Source organism: Ochotona princeps, chromosome 21 (genome assembly GCF_030435755.1).
Source record: "Ochotona princeps isolate mOchPri1 chromosome 21, mOchPri1.hap1, whole genome shotgun sequence".
Lineage (NCBI taxonomy): Eukaryota > Metazoa > Chordata > Mammalia > Lagomorpha > Ochotonidae > Ochotona > Ochotona princeps.
In genome coordinates this window covers 31,544,452-31,568,661 of record NC_080852.1, presented here as the reverse complement: position 1 = coordinate 31,568,661, position 24,210 = coordinate 31,544,452, and the positions used below count along the sequence as shown (strand labels likewise).

Sequence of the window (24,210 nt, the reverse complement as noted above, 5' to 3'; positions counted from 1 at the left end):
ATAATGACATTTGGTTCCTTGATAAGCTATTTTATTTAAGAATCTCCATCTCAAAACAAATTATCTGGCTGTCCAAACACATTGGCTGAGGCCTGGAGAAGCTGAGCAATCCAGTATCCAAATTATTCCTTGAGTCATTCCGTTTAACCTTCACGCTGACAGCGCAGGATGAGCAGTGCACACTCCATTATTTTGCAAGTGAGGAGATACAGTCAGTGGCAGGACCTTGCTGCCAAGGCCCTTCAGCTCCTCCTATGTCTCCCTGACCCTGAGGTTCTCACTGACCTCTGATAGAAGGCCATACATGCGCAGGAGGAAAAGTGGGGAGGAAAGGTACAGATGCAAGGCTTATTGAGTGAGGGAAGACATTTAAGGTTCCTGCCATCCTTAGACTCCAGGAGCTGGGACCTCTGCCCTTGGCCCCACATTTCAGAAGGACCAGTTCTAGCTACACGCCAACTTCATGCCTCTCCATGGGAAGAAGTTATGCGCTCAAGCAGAGCCTGCACTCCCACTTCGAGAATATGCTGCGGTGCCCAAGACCCTGGGATCTGGGGTAGTCGTAGGTTTCCTTTTAAAGAGGGACTCACTACTGACCACAGAGCATTGACAGAGCTTGCAGGGGTAAAATCAGAGCATGGAAGTAGAGTCTGAGTGGTCTACATAGGGTTACAAGGCTCTTTATAGATCCACCAGGAGCAGGAAAAGAGCAGATTTAGCGTAAGGGGCAAGACGGAATCCACCACTTACACCATTTACAAAAGGTGGCCTCAGACCCTAAAGATAGCAGGGACAGGCTTGTCAAGGAGTTGCCAGCTGATGACTTCCACTTGTCTGGGAGGTGAGTGAGGACGTTTATGTGCAGACTGGAGGGGTATGGGGAATTGGACTAGAGAGTAGAAAAGTCAACTGAACAGGGAAAAGCACAGTCATGTACTACAGAAGGACATTTCCATCAACATTAGACAGCTACATGAATATAGTCCATAGGCTATAACACAGCTGAAAAATGGCTGTCACCTTGTGATGTCATCATAACCATCATGATGTCACAGCACAGCATGTTGCTCACATTTGGGGTAGTGCTGGTGTAAACAAGCCTACTGCATTGGCAGTCATATAAAAGTATGACACATACAATTATATTCAGGGCACAATACTTGATCGTGATGATAAGTGTCTTTACAATGCTCCCTCTTGTATTGTTACATATTTTACAGCACACTGCATCTTCATATTAAGAAAACAGCTAACTATAAAACAGCCTCAGGCAGGTCTTTCAGGAGGCGTCCAGAAGGAGTTTTTGTTGCTGTAGCTTTGCATGTTGATGACTGCCCTAGAGACTTGCAGCGGAACCACATGTGGAGTGGGGCCAGCCTGGCCAGCCCTGGGCCACTATGTATGTCTTTGTTTTTAACAGAAAATGTTTTAAAAAGTAAAAAAAAAAAATACATATTTCTTTGAGATGCAGTGTGGCAGATGAAGAGAGGGAGAGACAGACAGACACGGATCTCCTAATTCGCTTCTCAAATGACTGAAACGATGGAGCTGCTGCCGGTCGAACCCAGGAGCCTGGGACTTTATCTAGGTGCCACCTGTGGATGGCAGAGGCCCAGTAAGCTAAGGTTAATTTGTTATTGAATGAAGAAATATATGTATTTTTTATAAACCTCGTGTTGGCTGAATTTATGAAGTCTACCATAGTACACAGCGAGGCCCTAAGCCCTCACCTGCTCACTGACTCACCCACAGCAACTCCCAGACCTGCAAGTTCATTCAAGTGTCCTGTACAGGTGTCCTATACAGGTGTCCTATACAGGTGTCCTGTACAGGTGTCCTATACAGGTGTCCTATACAGGTGTCCTGTACAGGTGTCCTGTACAGGTGTCCTATACAGGTGTCCTATACAGGTGTCCTGTACTGCATTTCTTCTTTTGACCCACGTTTTTACTATGCCTTTTCTACGTTTAGATATGCTTAGATTCACAAGCATCATTCTGTCACAACTGCCTGATGAATTTCAGTGCAGTGACAGGCTGCGCAGGTTTGTGGACAGGGAGAGTATGCCGTAGTATGCTGTAGCTTAGGTGTGCAGTAAGCTGTGCTGGGTAGGGTTATCTGAACACATTCTGTGATGTTTCCAATGGTGAAATTGACTAGCAACACCTTTTCTCATAACATATCCCTGTCATTAAGCGTTGCTTGACTGTAGATTCCAGGGCAGTAGGGGGATCACATCCCACCTAGAGGATCACACATGTTCAGTATGGTCTGTATTCCTCCACTCAAACATATGAGTTCACTTTCATTAGGTCATCCGAGGAGGATCCCAGAAAGCAGAGGTGGGGGAAATGGGAGAGTGAGATGGGAGGTAAGACAGCCAGCTGGTGGAGCCCTGCTACCCAGCAGGTTAGCGCGGTGAGCAGCTGAGGCTCTGCCCCCCCAGGGATCCTTCTGGAGAGGAGCTGGTGCAGAATGCCACACCCAGGGGCCTAGAGACATGTGCTTCAGGTGTTCTACGCAAGCGTTTATGTGCCAGCTGTCATCAGCCGTGGGTTGAGAAGTTGTTCCTTGGGACAAGTCAACACCCCCCCATTTCTGGCATATCGTGTGCTGAGGTAGGCTCAGGCCACTTAGAGGGCCTCTCGAGAGGGGCTAAGTGAATGCCTGGACACAGCAGTGGGAAGGTCTAAGAAGATGTGGGCAGGAAACTCTCGGTGACTGTGCCATGAAAATACATTATTCTTATTATCACCATCTTTCAGGTGAGAAAGTTACAGGAAAAGGACGGACATGTCTCAGGGTTACATAGATTGAACACAGCAGAGCTGCTATGGAGGGAAGAAGAGAAAGCAGAAGACAGCAGCCTAAGCAAGGGTCTGGAGGAACCAGAGTCCAATCCAAAGAGGGGGTTGAAATCTCAAAAATGTTTTTTTTTTTTTTTTGTCAAGCCTGGATGCAGACGCAAGGGACAGGAAGTTGTACAATAAGGGAAGATTGGCTCCGACGGCCCATTCTGCTTAACAGAGTGATTAAATGTCAAAAGGGAGTAGCGTTCTTGGCAGCACTGGAATGACAGTCTTGGAGGAGGACAGTCCACATGTCTTCTCTCAGGGCCTCGGGAGCCTGCTGTCCTTTGTGCTGTGTGCTAGTGGCAGGAAGGTCATTGCAGGGAGAGGTTTTTTCCGTGAGCTCTGTTTTGTTTTGTTTTTGTATGTAGCTGACAGTTGCCATCTACCAATATCTTCCTCTTGAGTCTCACCCTTCACACTCCTCACTCACAGACCTTCATCTAGTGAACAATAGCCCATTGCTGTTTCCTCTAACAGCCTCATGGTGTCACTGCTGAAGGGGGGGATTAGCGGGTAGGGCACGAGGGAGTTGCATAGTCTTTAGGTCTCAGGGACTGACTTTGCTATGATCTGATCAGCCTATAACAGTTTCCTATTTTGTGTCCAGTTTTTATAGGCTGTTATACTTTACATTCCCATGTGCAGTCATGAGTCTCCTAGCTCAGCTACAGTCAACTGTGTCAAGATCCTTCACTGGAGTCTTGCTCAGCAGCCTGAATTTCTGCTGCACTGGGGCTGGCCCTGGCTGCTGCTAAGAGCAAGAAATGAACCACTGGTTTCCTTCTTTCTAGAAAACACTAAGTTGCTTGGACAAATAGGGTCACCTTTCATCCAGCCGCTCCTGTATGTTACCAAGAGCGTGCTTTCAAAGAACTTTCTATCCAAACAAAGGGAATCTGCAATACCATATCAGACACCTATTCTGTAATTAGCTTTGGCTTTCTTGGAACTACGTGAGAGCATGGAGGATATAAGAACAGGTGTGAGAGTGTGTTGTATCCCAGTTCTGTGCTGTTGAGCAATGACTTACCTACATAAACCCCAGTTTCCCTATATTTCCAATGGAGCTGATGATCATATCCGCCTTTAGAGGTAGCAGCATGAATTAAGTCACTTTGTGCAGAACCCAACCTAAGTGCTCAATGCTTATTACTACTATTATCCTTGTTGCAGTAATAGTATTAATAATTAAATCTAAGAAAACTGAGTTAAAGACCCTTGCTTTTTTAAAAAGCTGCATCTCTTTTAATTAACTGATTAATTAGATAGAAGAGACAAACAAATGAAGAGAGAACACCACTCCACACTCGCCTGTAACGGCCAAGGCTAGGCCAAGGCTGAAACCAGGGACCAGACACTCAATCCAGATCTCCCACATGGTTGGCAGGAACTCAATTACCTCAGCCGTCACCGCTGCCTCCCAGGGTCTGCGTTAGGCAGGGAGCTGGAGTGAGGAGCCAGGGCCAGGAATCAAACTCAGGCACTCCAAAGAGGGTGTGATTATCTCAACCACTAAACCCCTGCCTCATGACCTTTGCTTTTGCCTTTAACAGGAGACCGCATGGTCCTTAAGTATTGGGCCAGAGAACTCAGCACTAAAAGACTGTTGGTTTTCAGTTAACCCCTGAGTGTATCTTCAGACCCACATTCAAGTCACATGTTTTTTTTTTCTTCTGGCAATACATTAGACAGAGGGCTATTTATTAATTTTCATCCAAGTGTCATCTGCCTAGCTGAACTGAAAGAAATCAATGCCCATCTTCCTTCCCTAACAGAACCCCACTGAGTTCCACTGAGATGGGTGTGTGAGCTCTGAGAACTAGTTAAAGACCGATTTTCTTTTTCTTTTCTAAATGTAAGTGAATCATGGTGGGGGGAGACCAGTGTTAGAAGTAGAGCCAGGCCTCAAAGTTGGCCCCTGTTGACATCTCAGGAGGTGCTGGAGGGGCAGCTACGGATGAGAAGGGATACCTTTCCTTCTTTTTGGTTTTGGCTCAGCAGCTGCAGGCTTTATGCATCCTTTATCAAGAGTTGAAATAAAAGCTGAGGGGAAAGCAGGGACCCTCTCTGCTCTGGATCTGTGGGGTCAGTGCCAGGCATGATAGGGTCAGTGAGAATAGGGGTGATTAGACCTGTAGCAGAAAGGAAGAAAGAAGGCAGCCTGATGATAAGGAGATGCTAAATCCAGGGCTGCCTGGAGCCCCCTTGCCTTCAGGGCTTGAATATATATTTTCAATATTATTGAAAAAAAATATATATATATATTCATTTATTTTGGAAATTTGAGTTAGAGCAAGCGCGCTTTTCTGTCTTCTGGTTTATTTCCCAGATGGCTGCGATGGTGAGGGCCAGACCAGACAGACACCAGGAGCCAGGCTCTCCACCTGGGTTTCCCACATGGGTGGAAGGGGTCCAAACGCTTGGGTCATCTTCCGCTACCTTTCCCAGGCCATTAGCAGGCGGCTGGTGGAGCAGGGCCACAGGGCAGGAACTGGTGCCATGTGAGCTGCTCGTGTCTCAGCAAGCAGGTTTACATTCTGTGCCATAACACAGGTCCCCTGGGTCTTCAGTTCAAACCTGCCCCTCATTCTCACAGTGAGTCTCCTGAGACAGACTGTGAACAATGCTCCCTTGTTCACCATGTGGATGTCATGTCAGGATCCGGATCAACATTCATCAGGCTAAGAGACTGCTCAAGTGCAAATCCCAGTGTCTGCAGGATGTTATATTTCACTATAATAGAGAAACAGTGATTCAGCAAAGCTTTTTTAGTCCCATTTCAAATGAAGCAAGCATTTGTAATAGTAGAAGGTTAGAAATCTCCTAAGTGTTAAACAAATTATTCTGCATCTCACAATGGATATCATGAATGTATTGGAGATGATGATATGGGTCTATTTTTATTCTCAGAGAGAGAGAGATGTTTATAATATGCTGTTAAGAAAAGATCGTTGTTGGGGCAGATGCCTTGACATAATAGGCTAAGCCTCTGCCTGTGGCACCAGCATCCCCTTTGGTCACTGGTTTGAGTCCCAGTTGTTTCACTTCCAATCCAGCTTCCTGCTTGGGCCCCTGCACCCACGTGGGAGACCTGAAGGAGGCTCTTGACTCCTGGTTTCAGATTAGTCCAGCTTGAGCCACTGCAGCCATTTGGGGATTGAACCGGGGTGGCAGATCTGTCTCTGTCTCTCTCTCTGTGTAACTCTGCCTCTGCCTTGCAAATGGAAATAATGGGCATTCGACCTAGCAGTTAAGAAGCCCACCTTCCAGGTCAGAGTGCCTGGATTCAACACCCATCCCTAGCTTCAGTTTCTAGCTTCCTATTGATGCAGACCTGGGAGGTACTAATGATGGCTTAAGTGACTGAACTGTAACTGAATTTTCTGGTTGCTAGTTTTCCTGTTCGGCCCCAGATGTCACATATACTCGAGGAGCTGAAGTAAAGCAACAGATTGGAGTTTTCTTCTATGTCCCTCTCTGTCTGTCTCTGTCTCTCTCTCTTCTTTTTTTGGCCAGCCCCCACCTAAGGCACAGTGTGGATTCAGGGCTGCAGGGTGTCTGGTGGTGGACAGGGAAAGGAGCGCTCGGCATGTTTCTGACCCTCCCTTCCCTTTCTGTCCAGTATGGAATCGTGCTGGATGCTGGGTCTTCCAAAACCACCGTCTACGTCTATCAGTGGCCAGCAGAGAAAGAGAATGACACTGGAGTGGTCAGCGAAACCTTCAAATGCAAAGTGAAAGGTAAGGAACCAGCTGGCTCAGGGCAGCTCATAGGAAAGCGGGATACAGGATCCCGAGTTTTTCAGAGACCGAGAGGTCCCGAGAAGCTGCCCAGCGGCAGGAATGGGCACTGGGGCAGGAGGAGTAAGGGAAACAGGAGACTGTGTGCAGGCACAGCTACTCCTCAAGGAACAACCCTGACCAACAGTCACTTTCCTTCTCTGAGCCTCCGTTTTCTCATCTGTAGACATGGGCAGGGCATGTCAACAACTGTGAATAGGCGGAGATGATACCATGAAATACTTCCATGGATTTTGAGAACAGACACGATGTTTCCAAGTCAGAAATGAAGGGTGGTTTGTTACAGCAATACCAGTAGCTGGAGTATTAGTGTCTTCTTGCAATGATTCTCTGACTCAGTTCTGTCAAGAGAGCCAGATAGTACACGCTCGTGCAGTGAGTTGTGTTAAGATGAGCTCTGAGTTTAGGGAATCTGAAGCTTTTGTAGTGAGCAGAGAGCATGCCTGCATGTTGCTGCGGAGGAAATGACAACCTTTGTCTTCTGTGACTGCTTGCTGTGCAGACAACCTTGAGCACACGGCAGCCAGCACTTCTGTCCATAAGACAAGCATACGCCCAAGAGACCCATGGAAAAATGGTTTTCCAACAAAACAAGCACTGGATAGTGTGTACTGAGGGCAGAGGCGTGCATGAGGAGTTGGTGGAGAACTAATAAGCACATGAGAGAATTACCGTGTTCTGGTAAAGCTTCATTTGTAAACACTGAAATGTTGAATTTCATTTATTTCTCATAAAAATACTACTCTTTCCATTTTTTTCCCTGACCATTTAAAAAAGTATAAAAATCCTTTTATCTCATAGGCTGCACAAAAAGAGTCAACTGGATTCGGCCAATGGGCTGCCAAACCTGAAACAGAACTTACCAGCATCTTCCCTTCCTCCCTGCCTTGCTCTCTCCCTTCCTCAACTTTCTCCCATTTCCTTCTAAATGAGAGAGAAAACTTCCATCCACTGGTTCACTCCTTAAATGCCCACAAAGCCAGGAATTGGGAACTGGGATGGGGTCTCTGCCAGAGCGGCATGGACCCAGGCACTCAGCCTGCTGCTGCCTTCCACGGTGCGCACTAGCTGAAGTTGGGAGCAGAGCTGTGAGTGAATCCTACACACTCTGATGACGAGCCGGGAGCAGCACGGGCAGCAACTAAACTGCTGGCCCAAAGACCGACTTCAGTTATCAACATTTTTAATGTCCCTCATGCAATTTTTTTTTTGCTTAAGATTTACTTATTTATTTGAAAAGGCAGAATGACAGAGTGGAGCATGTAATTAAATGCATTTTTTGTGACTTTCTTTGTTCACTAACGTTAGGCTTTTAAGACTCCGCTGCGTCGAAGTGAGTACCTGTAACTCGTTCATTTTCCCCTACTGATGGACATTTGTACTTTTTATGCTTAATAATAAGGTTAGGCATCCTTCCATTCCTTATGATTATTTTTGGCTTTTGTGAAATGCCTGCTCCTTATTTTTCTACTGAATTGATTGACTTTTCTTTCTGATTAATGGAGATCCTTAATCTTTTAATAGGGATTCTCTCTATATATCCTGAATATGAATGCTTTGCTAATGTTGTCATTAGATTGTCTCTAGTGTCTTCTCACCACCTGTAGTTTATTTCTTTAGTTTCTTCACACTGTCTTTTGATGGCTGGTAATTCTCAATGTTTATATGTTTATAACTACCAGTCTTCTCCTTGGTGATTTCCCCATTGTATGTTTTGTTTTCAAAATCAGTCCTTCCCTTTTCTGAGGTCATAATAGTATTCTTCTGGCAGAAGCTTTATTATCCTGTCTTTTACAATGAATTATTTGTTCTGCACACTCATATTAGTTGGTGGGTAGGTTTCTGTGTACGTCGTTTTTAAAGGCACTCCACTGCTTTAGAGCATTTTGATCTTTGAGTTGGCTTGGAGCTTCCAGACTTGAGAGTCCTGGATGGTCAGATAGGTTAGACTTTGTATCCCAAAACTAAGTAGCCCAAACCTAATTTCCTGGAGGTCATGGCGTTGAGAAGCTGGGAAGCAGGGTTAACCTCCCCCTGGGGGAAGCTTGAAGTCTTCTTTGGGTAACCAGGGTGTGTTCTGAGCATCTGCCCTTGCGGGAGGGCAGCCAGGAGCCCGATCACCATGAGGCTCATGGGGTTGCAGCTTAGGTCCTCTAGAAGCAAGTGTTGAGGCAGAATTGAGATGCTGGGTAGTTATGAGATCCACTTCTGTGGCAGATAAGGCAGCAGAAGGACAGGACAGAAGTCCAACTTCAATATCAAGTCTGATAAAGCTTCAAGCTGTCATAGTTGTCCTGCAGTGCCTTGAAATGGCCTGAAATAGCTGAGCTCAAACATCCATTGCCAATGTCATTGGGCGTTTGTGCCAACTTGGAAAGATTAAGATCCTGAGCAATGCAGGTTTCTGCAGCTGAGGCAAATGCTGAAGGAGCTGGCCACTGGCACCTGCAGGGCACATCTTCAGTTTCAACACAACAGAGGAGTTGGATGTTTTCTGACTATTGCTTGCAACGTTCCCCTAAAGACACAGGCATCGGTCGCACTGCTGTGACCCCAATGACCAACTCATGTCTGTTCGACCAGCTCCTGGGACGTTCCTTCACCTCCAAGCATGAAACAAGACTGCATGGTGCTGTTTGTTAAAGACACTACCTTCTTCAAGCAAGAGGGAGAGCAGTGTAGGATACCGACTGAGACATCCCCACTGTGGGTGTTCTAGAAGGCTATCTAACTTCTCTGAGCTTTGATTTCCTCATCTCTAAATAGGTTAACACCTACCCCATAGGGTTTGAAGACTGGATGACAAAAAGAATGTAAAACAAGAAGCAGATGCATGCAGCAGTAAGTGCTCAGTGCCAGCTGTTGTTATTCACGGAGCACTACGCTCTGGAATCCTTTGGCTAATAGTTACTCTGTCCCATGGTTAAAAGACCTTCATTCTTTGCAGGCAGCAAGTGACCCCGATCTCCCTGTGGTTACAGGGGTAGAGGTCAGGCCCTCATGGGGAGGATTGCAGGCTGCCTCTCAGAGGAAGAGGCTGCTGGACCCACCCTGGAGGCCACATTTGACTGACCAAGGGACAAGGTCACCCATCAAGGATCTTCCCTCCTGTGATCACAGTGGCCTCAGACATCCCATGCACACTCAGAATGACCAGAAGGCCACCAACTACAGCTTCTTTAATTACAGGCTTGAAGGTTAGCAAGTGTCATTCCCTTCAAGGACACGTGGCTATTTCAAGGATAATTGCAGTGTCTAATTTCTAAGCTGCAAGTTTCCTAGGACTTTTCAGCCTTGGTCGATCTGCAGGGAGTGGTGAACGCTCACTCAGTAAAGATGGCTAGAAGCCTAAGCGCTTGGAACTTTCTTTTTCCTGGGGTCCCGATGGGATCCAGTCATCTGCTGCTCCCGTGTTCCAGAGGTCACTGTGCCCTGCCTTTTCAATGATTCATGCGCTCGGGCTGCTTGTGGTAATGCTAGTCCCTTGCTGAGCCTGGTTGCCTGTATGCCACTCATTCTCTTTTGCAGTTTCCTTCTGTCTTCTCCTAAAAGAGATGTTCAGGACAGTTTTCTTCTAAGCCAGTGGTTAAAAATTCTTTAAGCTCTACCGGAGCCTAAACAGAACTATCTCCACCATTGAAATGCCTCAAAGGGATGCTTCTGGAACCAGGTGCTAGACTATTAGACAGCATCCTTTGCCACTAGTTGGCCAAAGCTCCAGCCGTTAATTTTTATGCCACTTGTTCAGTTCCCTCTGTATTGAAACAGCAATTTCAATGGTTTTCTTTTTTAAAAAATATTTATTTATTTTTAATGGAAAGGCAGATTTACAGGGAGAGAAGGGACAAAGAGAAAGATCTTCTGTCCACTGGTTCAACTCCTCAAATAGCCACAACAGCCAGAGCTAAGTCAATCCGAAGCCAGGAGCCAGGAGTCTCTTTTGGGTCTCCCATGTGGGTGCAGGGAGACTTTGGGCTGTCCTTAACTGCTTTCCCAGGCCACAAGCAGGGAGCTGGATGGGAAGTGGAGCAGCTGGGTTAAACACTGACACCCATATGGGATCTGGGCACTTGGAGGTAGAGGATTAGCCAGTTGAACCATGTGCCACACCACCACCCTCCCACTCTGTTTTCATGGGGTTGTGAATTCCAGTATCCCATGAGTTTTGAGCCTCTTGTTGCCATCTAAGAACCTTAAGAGACCTGATGCAAATAAGCTTTGATTCGCATATACTGCAGGGTTTCACCATTCTATCTTGCTCCTAACCAGTTCCCAACCAGTGACCAGCTCTAGCAGTCTGTATTTTGCTTGCCCCATGAAGTGCCTCTTCTAAAGAGACAGATGCTGGTTTGCAAATCTCATTGATCTCAATGACTGGCTCACTCATTTATTTGTTGGGTGTTTGCTGTTTGTCAAGAGGTGTTCTTAGCACTTGGAACTCGCAAACACGATATACAAAAATCTCTGATGCAGGTTTCTGGAACTGATCGTCCCATGAAGGATATTAAATATTAAATGGGTATTTGATATGTCAGGGAGACATGCAGTAAAGAGAAATCTTTGCAGTCTATGGAGAAGCCATTAGAATAGTCTAATCAAGAAGCCAATGATGTGACTTAGGATTTTAAAGGGTCACTCTGTTGAAAGAGAACGTAGGGTCAGGGGCCGAGATGAGCAGCAGGAAAACCAAGCAAGGCTGTTGGGACACTGCAGGTGACAGATGACGTCAGGCCTGCCTTGATCAGTGTCTCCCAGTGTGCAGAGTGTCACCCTCCTCCCCACTCTGCAAACATTTGCAATGTCTGGGGGCATTTTTGGTTGTCACATGGAGCCGTGATGCTGCTGGCCTCTAGTGGGTAGGGGCCAGGGCTGCCACCCAGCACCGTGTAGTGCACAGAGCAGTTCCACTACAGAGAATTTGCCAGTCTGAGATGCCACTAGTGCCAAGGTTGAGAAACACTGGGGGAAAGAGGAAGGTCCAGATTTAAGAGATATTTGAAAGAACAGCCAACTAGATGTCACGATGGATTTCATGTAAACCCTCCAGGTTGATGTGTGAACCATCAGTTTTGACCTGAGCAGCTATGTGTGACTCATAACATCATCTGAAACCAGCGACACTAGGGGCCACTAAGAGTGGAGTAGGTGAGGGGATCAGAGGAATTTGGTTTGGGTCACATACATTGAAGATGCCTATCAGTTATCAAAGCTAGAAGACAGCAAACTTCCCTGTAAACAATGGGATTATAGTTATTATTTCAGATTTATGGGTCATATGTCTGTCATAATTACTCAACTCTGGTTCTTAGCACAAAAATAGCCAGAAGTAATATGTTAATACTACACACATATACACACTGTCTTTAAGGATTGTATTAAAAAAAAAAAAAACCTCCTTCCAGTCTGAACTTGTGGGACCATGCTGCAGGATGCATCAAGCTGGGGCCCTTTTGCTGTCATTTGTCAGGGATAGGAGGCCATTCCTCCAGGGAGTGAGGCCAAATTAGAGGCCCTGTTCTTGGCCAAGGTTGGAAAAGCCTGTCTTTGCTTTTGTAACACCAAAGATGAAATCCATGTGGTGTGCATTTTAATAGACATATCCAAGCAAAAATTCTAGTTAAAATGTTCAGTTTTCGTATGGTTTGTCCTAGCTGGAAAACAGGTGGGAATAGCTGAGAAAGAACAGTGCAAGAAGATGAAGGCTCTATCAGTTCTGAATATACCATGGAACTTTCCAGAGGGTTCATATTTTTCCATTGGTTGGTTCCTTGTTGGTTCTGCACTTTGTTCTTTCCTAAACATGGACTTATTTAAACTCAGATTCTGGATTGACAGATTACATTCACATAGTGCCATTCAATGCAAGTGCAAAAAGCAATAAGGGATGTTTACGTCCTACTATGTATGGGTCAGTAGGAAATACTGCTAAACTCAAAAAGGTAAAGTGGAAAAAGGCATATAAGATAAGTTACCATTTATCTAAAAGATGGCGAATACAAAATATGTATTAAGTCTTAAAAATGGTCGGAGAAGGGCCTGGCATGGTAGCCTAGCAGCTAAAGCCCTCGCCTTGTACATCATACCAGGATTCCATATGGGTGTCGGTTCGTGTCCTGGCAGCCCCACTTTCCATCCAGCTCCCTCCTTGTGGCCTGGGAAAGCAATTGAGGATGACCCAAAGCCATGGGACCCTGCACCCACATGGGAGACCTGGAAAGGGGCTTCTGGTTCCCGGCTTTAGTTCAGCTCAGCTCTGGCCATTGCAATCATTTGAGGAGTGTACCAGTAGATGGAGGATCTTTCTCCTCTCTGCAAATCTAATCTGCTGTCCCAATAAAAATAAATCTTGTTTTAAAAAATGTCAATCACTGTTGAAGCTGGGGATGGATGCACAGGGTTGGGCTTATCATACTGTTCTCTCTACTGCCATGGATGGCTGGGATTTCCATGTGAAAATATTCTTTCACACAAGCTGTGGATCGGTCCTTCACTTTCACAATTCATTCTTCCCAGAGGCTGGGAGTGAAGAGATCCATGCACGGGACTTAGCACATCTACTGCTTTCAACTCCCTCCCCAAACACAGTCATTTCCAAAGCAATTCTTCCTTTCATTTAAAAACTGTGACTGGTTCCTGAGAATGTTGAGAGATGCTGACTTTCTGCTTTTCAGGCTCTGGGATCTCCAGCTATGAGAACAACCCCCAAGATATCCCCACAGTCTTTGAAGATTGCATGCTCAAGGTCAAGGGGCAGATCCCAACCCATCTCCACCCATCTACCAGTGTTCATCTGGGAGCCACGGCCGGGATGCGCTTGCTGAGGTAAAGGGGAGAAAGGCAGACAGGGGTCCACTTGAAGAAAACAACCAAGAATGTGGCTCTATTTCTGGCAGCATGTCCAAAGAATTCCAAATTCTGCCACAAACTTGGAGTTCCGAGGCTAGAACAATTTTAGTCTTTGCTTCAATATCTGGAAAGAAATTTCTAAAACTGATTACCTCTCCCTTGGCCGTTCTACTGAGACTTCTGCAGGGGATTGGGGAGGGAACAGCGATGCAATCCACTCATGGGTGTGTTGGCAGGGCTCTAAAAAGTAGAAGTTGGTTTGGATTCCTGGTATTTTGAGATGTGTAAGCAATGAGCTAAACTGTGTAGTAAGTGCTACCATAGCTGTGTGGCTTCTGCCTTATGTACAGCATGTTTCTGGATCCTGCTGGAAGATGCTGGAATGTCTGACGGCAGGGAGAGTAGGCAAAACCTCTGGAATTTTTAAAAAACAAACCTCACATCTCAACCGATCAATCCATTCCTTCCACATGTGCAGGTCAGCCCTACTGTTCTCGAATGCCTTTCCATTCTTCTCCTCTGTTACATTTTTCCTTGACCTTGGTATAAAACAAAAATAGTTCAAAAAAAAAAAAAAAACCACTAAATTGAAATCAAGTCAGGGTGGAGGTTGCTCCAAGAATTGGAATTAAGGGTTTCTCACCAGAAGATGATATTTCCTCTTCTTCAAAGGCAATTTTTCTATGATTTCAGTCACTGAAAATTATATATGTCTGGGCATGAAGAAAATATAAAGGAATGAACAAACAGAGGCATGGTAACATGAGCATAAAATTAAAAAAAAAAGTATGAATCACAAAGCGCCCTCAGTTCCATGGTGCCTGTTCATGCAGCTGCCCTGTCCTTGTCTGCAACTTGAAGCACTGCGTCTTGTTCTTGCTGAGCCAACGGCGAACTAGTATCTCCAACTTTCTCAACCCACTGACGACAAAGGGAATAGTCTCCAAGATAAGCCTTCTTTTGTAGGGCAGAATGGCCACAAACGGACGGACGCTGTAGTGACCCTGTGTCATGTTGCCACTCCCCTGTGGGTCAGCATACTCGTGGTTTTCAGTGGTCCATGACAACTGTCATGTCTCTCATGATGCAGCCGTCCCAACAAGTGGAGCAGGAGCAACTGAAAACATAACCCTTCTCCTTGCCTCCTTCCCCTTAAGCTCACCTTCCCTCTGGTCTGATGAGGGCTCCACTCTATGGTGCCCCCAAGAGACAACAACCCTTACCCCTTCACCCATCTCTTCCTCTGCTGATCTGGAACAAAGCAATGGCAGTTAAGAAGGAGGCTCTTTTGACCAGCTGATTACTAAAGAGTAGAACAGGAACAGGAAGGGGAGGGGAGTTGAGGTCATGCTTTTATGGAAAGCTGTTTTCCTGCTTGGCAGTTCAACAAGTGACAAACGCATCTGGCCTTCACAGTCATCCTGGGAAGCTTCGTCTTGCCAAAGGGGCTTCCGTGTAGTGCGCACAGCTGGAAAGCCATCCCTGCCAGCAGTTGGGGATGGGAAGTTGTGCATGTTCACCCTGTGTTGTCTGGGCACTCAGCTTTTTGTGTTCTGTGCCTTGAATAGGTTGAAAAATGAAACAGCAGCTATTGAAGTCCTTGCAAGCATCCAAAGTTACTTCAAATCCCAGCCTTTTGACTTTAGGGGTGCTCAAATCATTTCTGGGCAAGAGGAAGGGGTATACGGATGGATTACTGCCAACTATTTAATGGGAAATTTCCTGGAGGTGTGTGGAAACAAATGCATGGTTTTTATTTCTTCCTGTTTATCTCTTCTCCAGGGAGTGATTGCTTAAGAAAGGTACCTGCCAAGAGGGCCATCTGTTCTGTGTCACTCCTATCATGAGGTGCCATTAGAGAAACACCCATGAAATAAATAGTAACTAAGAAAAGACACTTACAGATAGCTTGGAAGAAACACAGGATCGTAGACAGGATCAAATACATGGGGAAGGGGTTATGGTCACTTTACTGGCCTGTGGGAAATTGGTGGGAACAGGGTCTAAATTTAGCACTGGGATCTAAGTCTTCAGAGGACAACTAGCGAATGACCCCTCCTGGGAAGAGCTCCATAGCCATCGGAGCTCCGAGGAGGTCTGCATTGCCCAGGCCCCAGGGAAGGAAGGAAGTCCTCTCTGTGTCCCCAGGCTTCCTTACTGTCCAGTTGCTGCACTCCCTGCTCCTTTGGGGTAGAGGAAAGTCAACCCCAGGAGACTATCACCCGGTTAGAAAGAACACACAAGACCTAGTTCGTTCACTTGCAAAGGTATTTTAAATTCTAAAACTAATTGCCAACAACAGGTAATATGCGGAAAACTTCTGTATTTGGGAACTTTCCATTTGAACACTAGCCCCTGTTTCTTGCTGACCTCCTTGCCCACCCACCGTCTTTCCGAACTGGGGGCTCTTCCTGCCTGATGACTGCCAACAGTGTGGCTCCTGAACTCTCCCGCCAGTCCCTGTTACATACACTTCATCTGCCCTGCTCTCATCTCTGTTTCAATTCAGTACCCTTGGAAATGACAGGAGAGACCTGAGCCGGAGGGTTCCCTATATTATCCTACTTAGTGACAGGAGATGAATCAAGGGTTGCAGATGGGCAGAGGGGCAGATGGGGACGGTACCTGCAGCCTTTTCCTCACTTGCTTTTCTCACCACGCAGAAGAACCTGTGGCACATGTGGGTGCATCCATACGGAGTGGAAACCACGGGTGCCCTGGATCTAGGTGGTGCCTCCACCCAGATAGCCTTTGTGCCAGGAGAGAGGGTGAGGACGAAGACCAATGACATCATGCAGGTGTCCCTGTACGGCTACACGTACACACTGTACACACACAGCTTCCAGTGCTACGGCAGGAACGAGGCTGAGAAGCGATTTCTGGCAATGCTCCTACAGGTACCTGAGTGGGGGCGGGGAGGGCATTGGCAGGTGTCCCCTTGAAGGTCTGACCAGAGGGGTCGGGTGCCCCATGTTTGTGGAATTTGTCTTTTTGATCACAATTGTTAATTATGGCATTTTCTTTAAAAAATGTTTTTATTGGAAAGATTTACAGAGAGAAGGAGAGACATACAGAAATAGATTTTCCATCTGCTGGTTCACTCCCCAAATGGCCACAAAGGCAAGAGCTGAGCTGATCCAAAGCTAGGAGTCAGGAGTCCCCTCCATGTCTCCCATGTGGATGCAGTGTCCCAAGACTTTGGGCCATCCTCTATTCTCTCTCTCTTTTTTTTTTAATATTTATTAATTTTTATTAGAAAGTCAGATACACAGAGAGGAGGAGAGACAGAGAGGAAGATCTTCCGTCCACTGCTTCATTCCCCAAGTGGTCACAATGGCCAAAGCTGAGCCAAACCAAACCAAGGAGCCAGGAGCTTCTTCCAGGTCTCCCACACAGGTGCAGGGTCCCCAGGCTTTGGGCCGTCCTCGACTGCTTTCCCAGGCCACAAGCAGGGAGCTGGATGGGAAGCGGGGCCACTAGGACACGAACCGGCACCCATATGAGATCCCGTGCAGGCAAGGCAAGGACTTTAGCCACCAGGCTATTGCACTGGACCCAGGTCAGCCTCTATTCTTTACAGGCCACAAGCAGGGAGCTGGATGGGAAATGGAACAACCAGAACACGAGTTGGCACACATAGGGCATACAGGCGCTTACAGTAGAGGATTAGCCAATGGAGGCATTGTGCTGACCCAAATTATGGCATTTTCTAAATTTCTCCTGAGGAAACAAGCCTACTTGTGTTCTCTCTCTCTATCTCCTATCTCTTTCTTCCTGACTCTGCCTCTGGTTCTCCTATCTCAATTGTGTTGACTATTTCTAGTGAAGTTGAGTAGGTTGCCCAGGGAAGCTCCCAAGTTTCAGATGTTTTATAGATGATTCAGGTCCTCAAATCCCATTATGGACATCAACTGTTTTAAACCAGTAGCTACATATAAGCCCAAGAATTTTGAGACTTCTCTTGTGTACAGACAAAAACAAAATATCATTGGTCACAGATAAATATTGGCAGAAAGAAGAGAGTGCAGAGCCCTCCCTGGGCTCAGCCTTGTTTTGGATGGGTGTGTATTAGGCAGGCTCCACGTGGTGGTAGGGTAGGGCTTTCAACCAATTTTCTTCATGTTGGGCAGTGATTCCTTGTGTGCTGGGGCACTAAAGGATGCTTCAGGCATCCACCAGAGGCTGTGACTGGAGTGAATGGGACATGCAAGTGGGCTGCATCAGTAATGCAGGTCCTAAATCCTAGCATTCAGAGGGCATCCATCTCAGCCAGGGCTGGGCTGCTGGGATGAAAGGGCCACAGGCCCTGGCTGCCCACGGGACCCTAGAGGGCAGTGGCTGAGGCCAGGCAAGAGCCTCCTGGACAGAATGCAAGTGATTATCCTCAGTCCTCGGGAGAGCAGCAGTGTGTTCCAGAACAGTGTGTTCCAGAACGTGGCCCGCAGAACAGTTGGACTGGCTCGCGTACATACTGTCTGCAGTGACAGTCACATCTCCAGAGGTCATGACTTTCAGGAAATCACCCTCTGGTTGGTTCCAGTCCCTCTCCAGGTGAAAAGCTGCAGCTCCAACACATGTGCATGGGAAGGACAGACGTGAGGACCCACACACAGCACACCCCTCTTCTTCCCTGGCCCCAGGCTCTCAGCCCTCCCCTGCTCAGTCAAAGTAAACCGCACAGGGGCTCCAGAGCCACCTGGCTTCCACACTTGCCTCTTAAGCTATTTCAGCCAACCTGCCTGCCTCTGGGAGGACAGCTCTGAACAATCCTCTCGGCTCCAACTCCTTTTCTTTCCAGCAGCGCTGAATGTCTCCCCCTCCTCCAGCTCCTCTTACAGCCCCAAGCGGTGTGTGCGCTCCTACAGCCTATGTATTCAGCAGGCCATAGAAGGAAAGTGAATACTCTACCTCCCTTAGGTCACAAGTAGGCCTGAGAACACAGATCTCCAAACACAACCGCAGGCCCAGGGCAGAGAAGGCGTGAACCCGGAAGACAGACACGGGTACCCTCTGGGTGTGTGCCAACGTGGCTTTGCCTGGGAGACTTCTGACTCATCCAGAGCAGAGGATGCCTCCTACCGAGGGCAGGTGTGTGCCTGCCTGACCAGTACTTCCACGGGTGAAATATGTGTGTTGCCAAGCTCTGACTTGGAAAGCTCATGCAGGTTATTGCATCATTAACACTGGCTCACTAAACTTACAGACTAGGATCTCCTTTTACTCTCTACCATATTAGGAGCTGTCTGGCGTGGTGAGAATGATACCTGGATATATATATTTTGCCAACTGTATTCATATCAATACAGGTGCCTCAGGGCTTAGGTGTCAGGTGTCACTGTGCTAGCATGACGCATAGTCACTTTCATTCCCTTTCTAAGATTATTCCCTACCATTTTTAGAGTGATACATGTTCAATCAAACACATTTAGAAAACATAAATTATTTTTCCTAAAAATAGAATTAACTGGGTCCAGTGCAGTAGCCTGGTGGCTAAAGTCCTTGCCTTGCCTGCACTGGGATCTCATATGGGTGCCGGTTCGTGTCCTGGTGGCCCCGCTTCCCATCCAGCTCCCTGCTTGTGGCCTGGGAAAGCAGTCGAGGACGGCCCAAAGCCTGGGGACCCTGCACCCGTGTGGGAGACCTGGAAGAAGCTCCTGGCTCCTTGGTTTGGTTTGGCTCAGCTTTGGCCATTGTGACCACTTGGGGAATGAAGCAGTGGACGGAAGATCTTCCTCTCTGTCTCTCCTCCTCTCTGTGTATCTGACTTTCTAATAAAAATTAATAAATCTTAAAAAAAGAAAGCTATAACTGCTACTAACATATTATTACATTTTATTCTGTTTTTTCCTTTGCATGCTTGACTGTATATTTACAAACTTGGCCTTATATAGCATATATGTAGTTTTATTTAACTTAAGAACATAGCATGAACAATTTTCTGTTGCTAATATCCTTTGAAATTAGTTTTAGTGGGTACATAATAGTCTAAATACTGCAATTTTTCAAAGAGTGTATATATTTTTGTTTATTTGAAAAGCAGAGGACACAGAGAGAGTCAAAGCGCAAGAGAAGTCTTGCATCTGCTGGTTCACTCCCTAACGGCTGCAAAAGCCCCGTCAGGGTTAGGCACTTCATCCATGCCTCTCACTCGGATATCAGGCATTCAAGTACTTGGGTCATTGTTTTCTGCTTTCCCAGGCATTAGAGCAAGCTGGCTCAAAAGTGGAGCAGGGGCTGGTGCTATGACATAGCAGGCTAAACCTCCACCTGTGGGCACCAAATTCTGGCTGTTCCACTTCTGATTCAGCTCCTTGCTAATAGCCTGGGAGAGCAGAGGAGGATGGCCCAAGGCCCTGGGTGAGCCACTGGAAGTTCCTGCCTTCTGGCTTCGGAAGGGCCCAGCCCCAGCTGTTGCAGCCACTGGAGGAGTGAACCGGAAGATGGAAGATCTCTCCCTCTCTCTCCTTCTCACGCTGCAACTTTGCCTTTCAAATAAATAAATAAATCTTTTTTTTTAAAAAAACTGGAGTAGTCAGGATTTTCACGCTGGTGATCCAATATGAGATGTTGGCATTGCAGGCAGTGGTGTTAACCTGCTGTACCATGATGTTGAGCCCTAGGTACTGTACAAAACAAACAACTAAAACAATTAGATAAAATACATCCTAACTAGAAAAACTTCCAACCATACAAAAGGCTGTTAAGCTAAGAATGAGAGAAGCATCCCACAGTCCCATTTACCGATAGCATCAGGGCTCACAGTGTGATGTGTTGTTCTTCAGTAACTCCCAAATCAATATGTAACTTGTTTTCTTTACATGGGGATCCCCTAATGTATCACTGCCGCCCTCCGGATGGACAGCAGGCTATGTTCTGGTTTGCTGCTATCCCAGTAACACATTAACCCTTGCCCATGTTACCTTAGCGACTGCAGATTTTACTTCTACAGGGTAGAATCGAAGGATAGGCAGATATTTTTTTTTTATTAAAATGAACAAATAGGTAAGCTTCCCACAAAATTAAAGTCATTCACATTCCCACCCATGTTGTGATGACTTTTTGAAATCTTTCCACTTCAGAGACTGCAAGACATCTCAATAATAAGATCTTAGATAATAAGGATCTATTTCTGGATTTTCTATTCTGCCCTGTGCATCTGTTTATCCATTCCTGGGCCACTCTCCTGTTCTTCTACTTGAGGTTGTTTTTCTGCTCTTAGAGGCTCATTTTGAACTTCAAAATCATCTTAACTAGTAATAGAATTTTTTAATGAGATTGTGATTACAACTGCATTAGTTCACATATTAATTTAGTAAAAATTGGATTACTAACATGAATTTCTTTTCAAAATTATAAAATGTCTATTTCTATACTTGTACATTTCAATAAAATTTATGATCTCAGCATTGGTTCTGTGCCCTTGCTGTTTAGTGTAGTTTCTTTGTGGTTTAAACTCTATCACCATTACTAACAGTTTACTAGCTTTTCTCCCCAAGTTTAATTTGGTTTATGCTAACATCAATTTATGTTGTGCTTTTCTAGTGAACTTTTTTCTCTTTCAAGGTGCAAGGTGACAGCTTGACCCTCTTATGACAGTGCCATGCCAGCACTAAGGTCAAGGAAGTTTGTTAAATGCTAAAGACTGTTGAATGTTGAGAGGCCAAACTTGGCACACTGGCCAGTTATTTCTAAAGAATGCCATAACAAATAACTCAAACACAAGAAAGAAGAGAGCTAATATTTACTTAGCTTCTTCTATGGGCCAATTCAGAAATAATTCAGACTTATTTTAATGTATTTTTAAAGTATAATACTTGGGCCCGGCGCGGTGGCCTAGAGGCTAAAGTCCTGCCTTGCACACGCTGGGATCCCATATGGGCACTGGTTCTAATCCCGGTAGCCCCACTTCCCATCCAGCTCCCTGCTTGTGGCCTGGGGAAGCAGTCGAGGACGGCCCAAAGCCTTGGGACTCTGCACCCACGTGGGAGACCTGGAGGAAGTTCCTGGTTCCTGGCTTTGGATCGGCACAGCACCGATCATTGCAGTCACTTGGGGAGTGAATCATCGGACGGAAGATCTTCCTCTCTGTCTCTCCTCCTCTCTGTATATCTGACTTCGCAATACAAATAAATAAATATATATTTTTAAAAAGTATAATACTGGCTCATTTGGACCTATGTGTTAGATAGCCAGTTAATTGATTTGATACATATTTTTTCAACCAACATTTCAAACTCAGGGTGATATAAGTTACAAATGAGGTATATCAATTTTTGGAAGATTGTAGTTTTTCTTTTTTCACTTCATGATGTAGAAAGAGACCTGTTTACCTCCTCTGCAATCATGGGAAGAACTTTCTGGATGACACTCTTCTGAGTTGTGTTGGATGAGTACAAAAGCTCGGTAGGATTCTGTGTGGAATCTTGTCCCTGCCTTTGTTAAATAATTACACTATTTTGATGTGTTCCTCAGTTTCTTCACTGTTACAATAAAAGGCCTGGGAAAATATCTAAGTCAAGATTTTGCCATAGAGGAAACAGACTGCTTAAGTGGCTTTGCAATTCAGCAGAGTTTAAATCCAATTCCTTAGAAAGGGGATTCCGTTAACAGAAACAGACATGTTTAGAAACTATCATAGGATGCAAAATCAAGTCCCTATCCTGATTTTCTTTTCTTTTTTTTTTTTAAGATTTATATATTTATTACTGGAAAGGTAGATATACAGAGAGAAGATACAGAGAGAAAGACCTTCTGTCCACTGGTTCACTCCCCAAGTGGCCGCCAATGGCCAGAGCTGAGCCCTTCCACAGCCAGGAGCCAGGAGCTGCTTCTGGGTCTCCCCTGTGGATGCAAGTGCCCAAGGCTTTGGGCCATCCTCTACTGTCTTAGGCTACAGGCAGGGAGCTGGATGGGAAGTGGAGCAGTCAGGATTAGAACTGGTGCCCATATGGTATCCTGGCACGTGCAAGGCAAGGATTTTAGCCACTAGGCTACTGAACTGGGCCCCTCCACCTTGGTTTTCATATCAAACAAATTGTAAATGGATAAAATATGTAGGTTTAACAAGATATTTGTTTGCAATGACAAAATGATTGAAAAACGCTTGAGTGTTCATCTAAAGAATACTTTAAAATAAATTCTACTCATTTGGGCAGTGAAATATTATGCATCAACTAGAACAAAGCCATTGTGCATGCATTATGAATGAAAAGATCTCAAAGATACATATTTATCTACATTTATCTATTTGAAAGGAAGAGAGGTGGATAAACATATAAAGAAAGAAAAAGAGCAGTACTACGATGCTGGATGTTCTGCCTTTGTCTAACCTACATCGTGGTGCACATGGCTAGCACAATGTTGAACCTGTGACTTGTGGGGGACTACACTGCTGTCATACGGGGAGGGGGGAGATAAGGGGAAGACAGGGAAGGAGGAGGGAAAGAGGAGAATCCCTATACATACAAAGCAGCATCATGGAAAAGAATACATTTAGGGCCCGGCAGCATGGCCTAGCGGCTAAAGTCCTCGCCTTAAAAGCCCCGGGATCCCATACGGGCGCCGGTTCTAATTCCGGCAGCTCCACTTCCCATCCAGCTCCCTGCTTGTGGCCTGGGAAAGCAGTCGAGGACGGCCCAAAGCCCTGGGACCCTGCACCCGCATGGGAGACCCGGAGGAGGTTCCAGGTTCCCGGCTTTGGATCGGCGCGCATCGGCCCGTTGCGGCTCACTTGGGGAGTGAATCATCGGACGGAAGATCTTCCTCTCTGTCTCTCCTCCTCTGTGTACATCTGGCTGTAATAAAAATGAATAAAATCTTTAAAAAAAAAAAAGAATACATTTAAAAAAAAAAAAGGAAAAGAGAGAGAGAGCAGGGATAGTCAAAGAGAGAGTGAGAGCACACTCCCATGTACTTGTTTATTCCCCAAATACTCACAGTGACCACGACCAAAGCCAGAGCCAGGAACTCTATCTCGGTCTACCGTGGGAGTGGCACAAACCCAACCAGCTAAGCCATCATGGCTGCCTCCGGGATCCCCCTTGGCAGGAAGCTAGAGTTAGGTACTGAAATGAACCCAGACACTCCAGTGTTGGGTATGGGCACCCCAACCACTTCTTAACGGCCAGGCCAAATACCTGCCCTGCAAAGGGCAGAACAATACATACAAAGTGCCATCATCTAAGGTTTGAAAAACGAGAAAGTAAAGATGAGAGGAAACCCCACTTGCACGTGCATGGAAGGTCTCTGGAAGGACACGCAAAGACTGTGATAACGACTGCTTCCACAGAAGGGTCAAGTGGCTGAGAGTCGGAGGGAGACTTAATTTTCATAATATATGCTTATTTTCCCCTTTTGATGCTTTTACTAGGGAGACAGATAATATGCTATTCAAGATGATCAATTAGGGGTGAGCATTTAGCTTGCCTTCCATATTGGGGTGCCTGGATTCCACATCTGCCTCTGGCTCCTGACTCCACCATCCTCGTGATGGAGACCATGGAGACAGCAGTGATGGCTGCTAACTGGCCTCAGGAAACTCACACAGGAGACCTGCATTGGTTTTCCTGTCCCTGTCTTTGGCTTGGCATTTTGGGACATGAACCAGCAAAACAGACCATATTCATTCTCTCTCTCTCTCTTCCTCTTTCTCAAAATTTTTACATGATGAGTCAAAGGGACTGTGTTCACATCAAAGTGGAGTTCATAAGATC

General features: G+C 46.0%; 1 protein-coding gene across 1 annotated transcript in view; it reads left to right on the top strand.

Moving 5' to 3' along the window:
* The window catches only part of ENTPD3 (ectonucleoside triphosphate diphosphohydrolase 3), a 34,157-nt gene that overhangs the window by 4,743 nt on the left and 5,204 nt on the right, over positions 1–24,210 (top strand). Inside the window, exons 4-7 of the mRNA XM_004581381.2 lie at positions 6,475–6,592; positions 13,324–13,474; positions 15,067–15,226; positions 16,162–16,395. Of these exons, the coding sequence (XP_004581438.2) occupies positions 6,475–6,592; positions 13,324–13,474; positions 15,067–15,226; positions 16,162–16,395 (663 nt within the window). The remainder of the gene's footprint in view (positions 1–6,474; positions 6,593–13,323; positions 13,475–15,066; positions 15,227–16,161; positions 16,396–24,210) is intronic.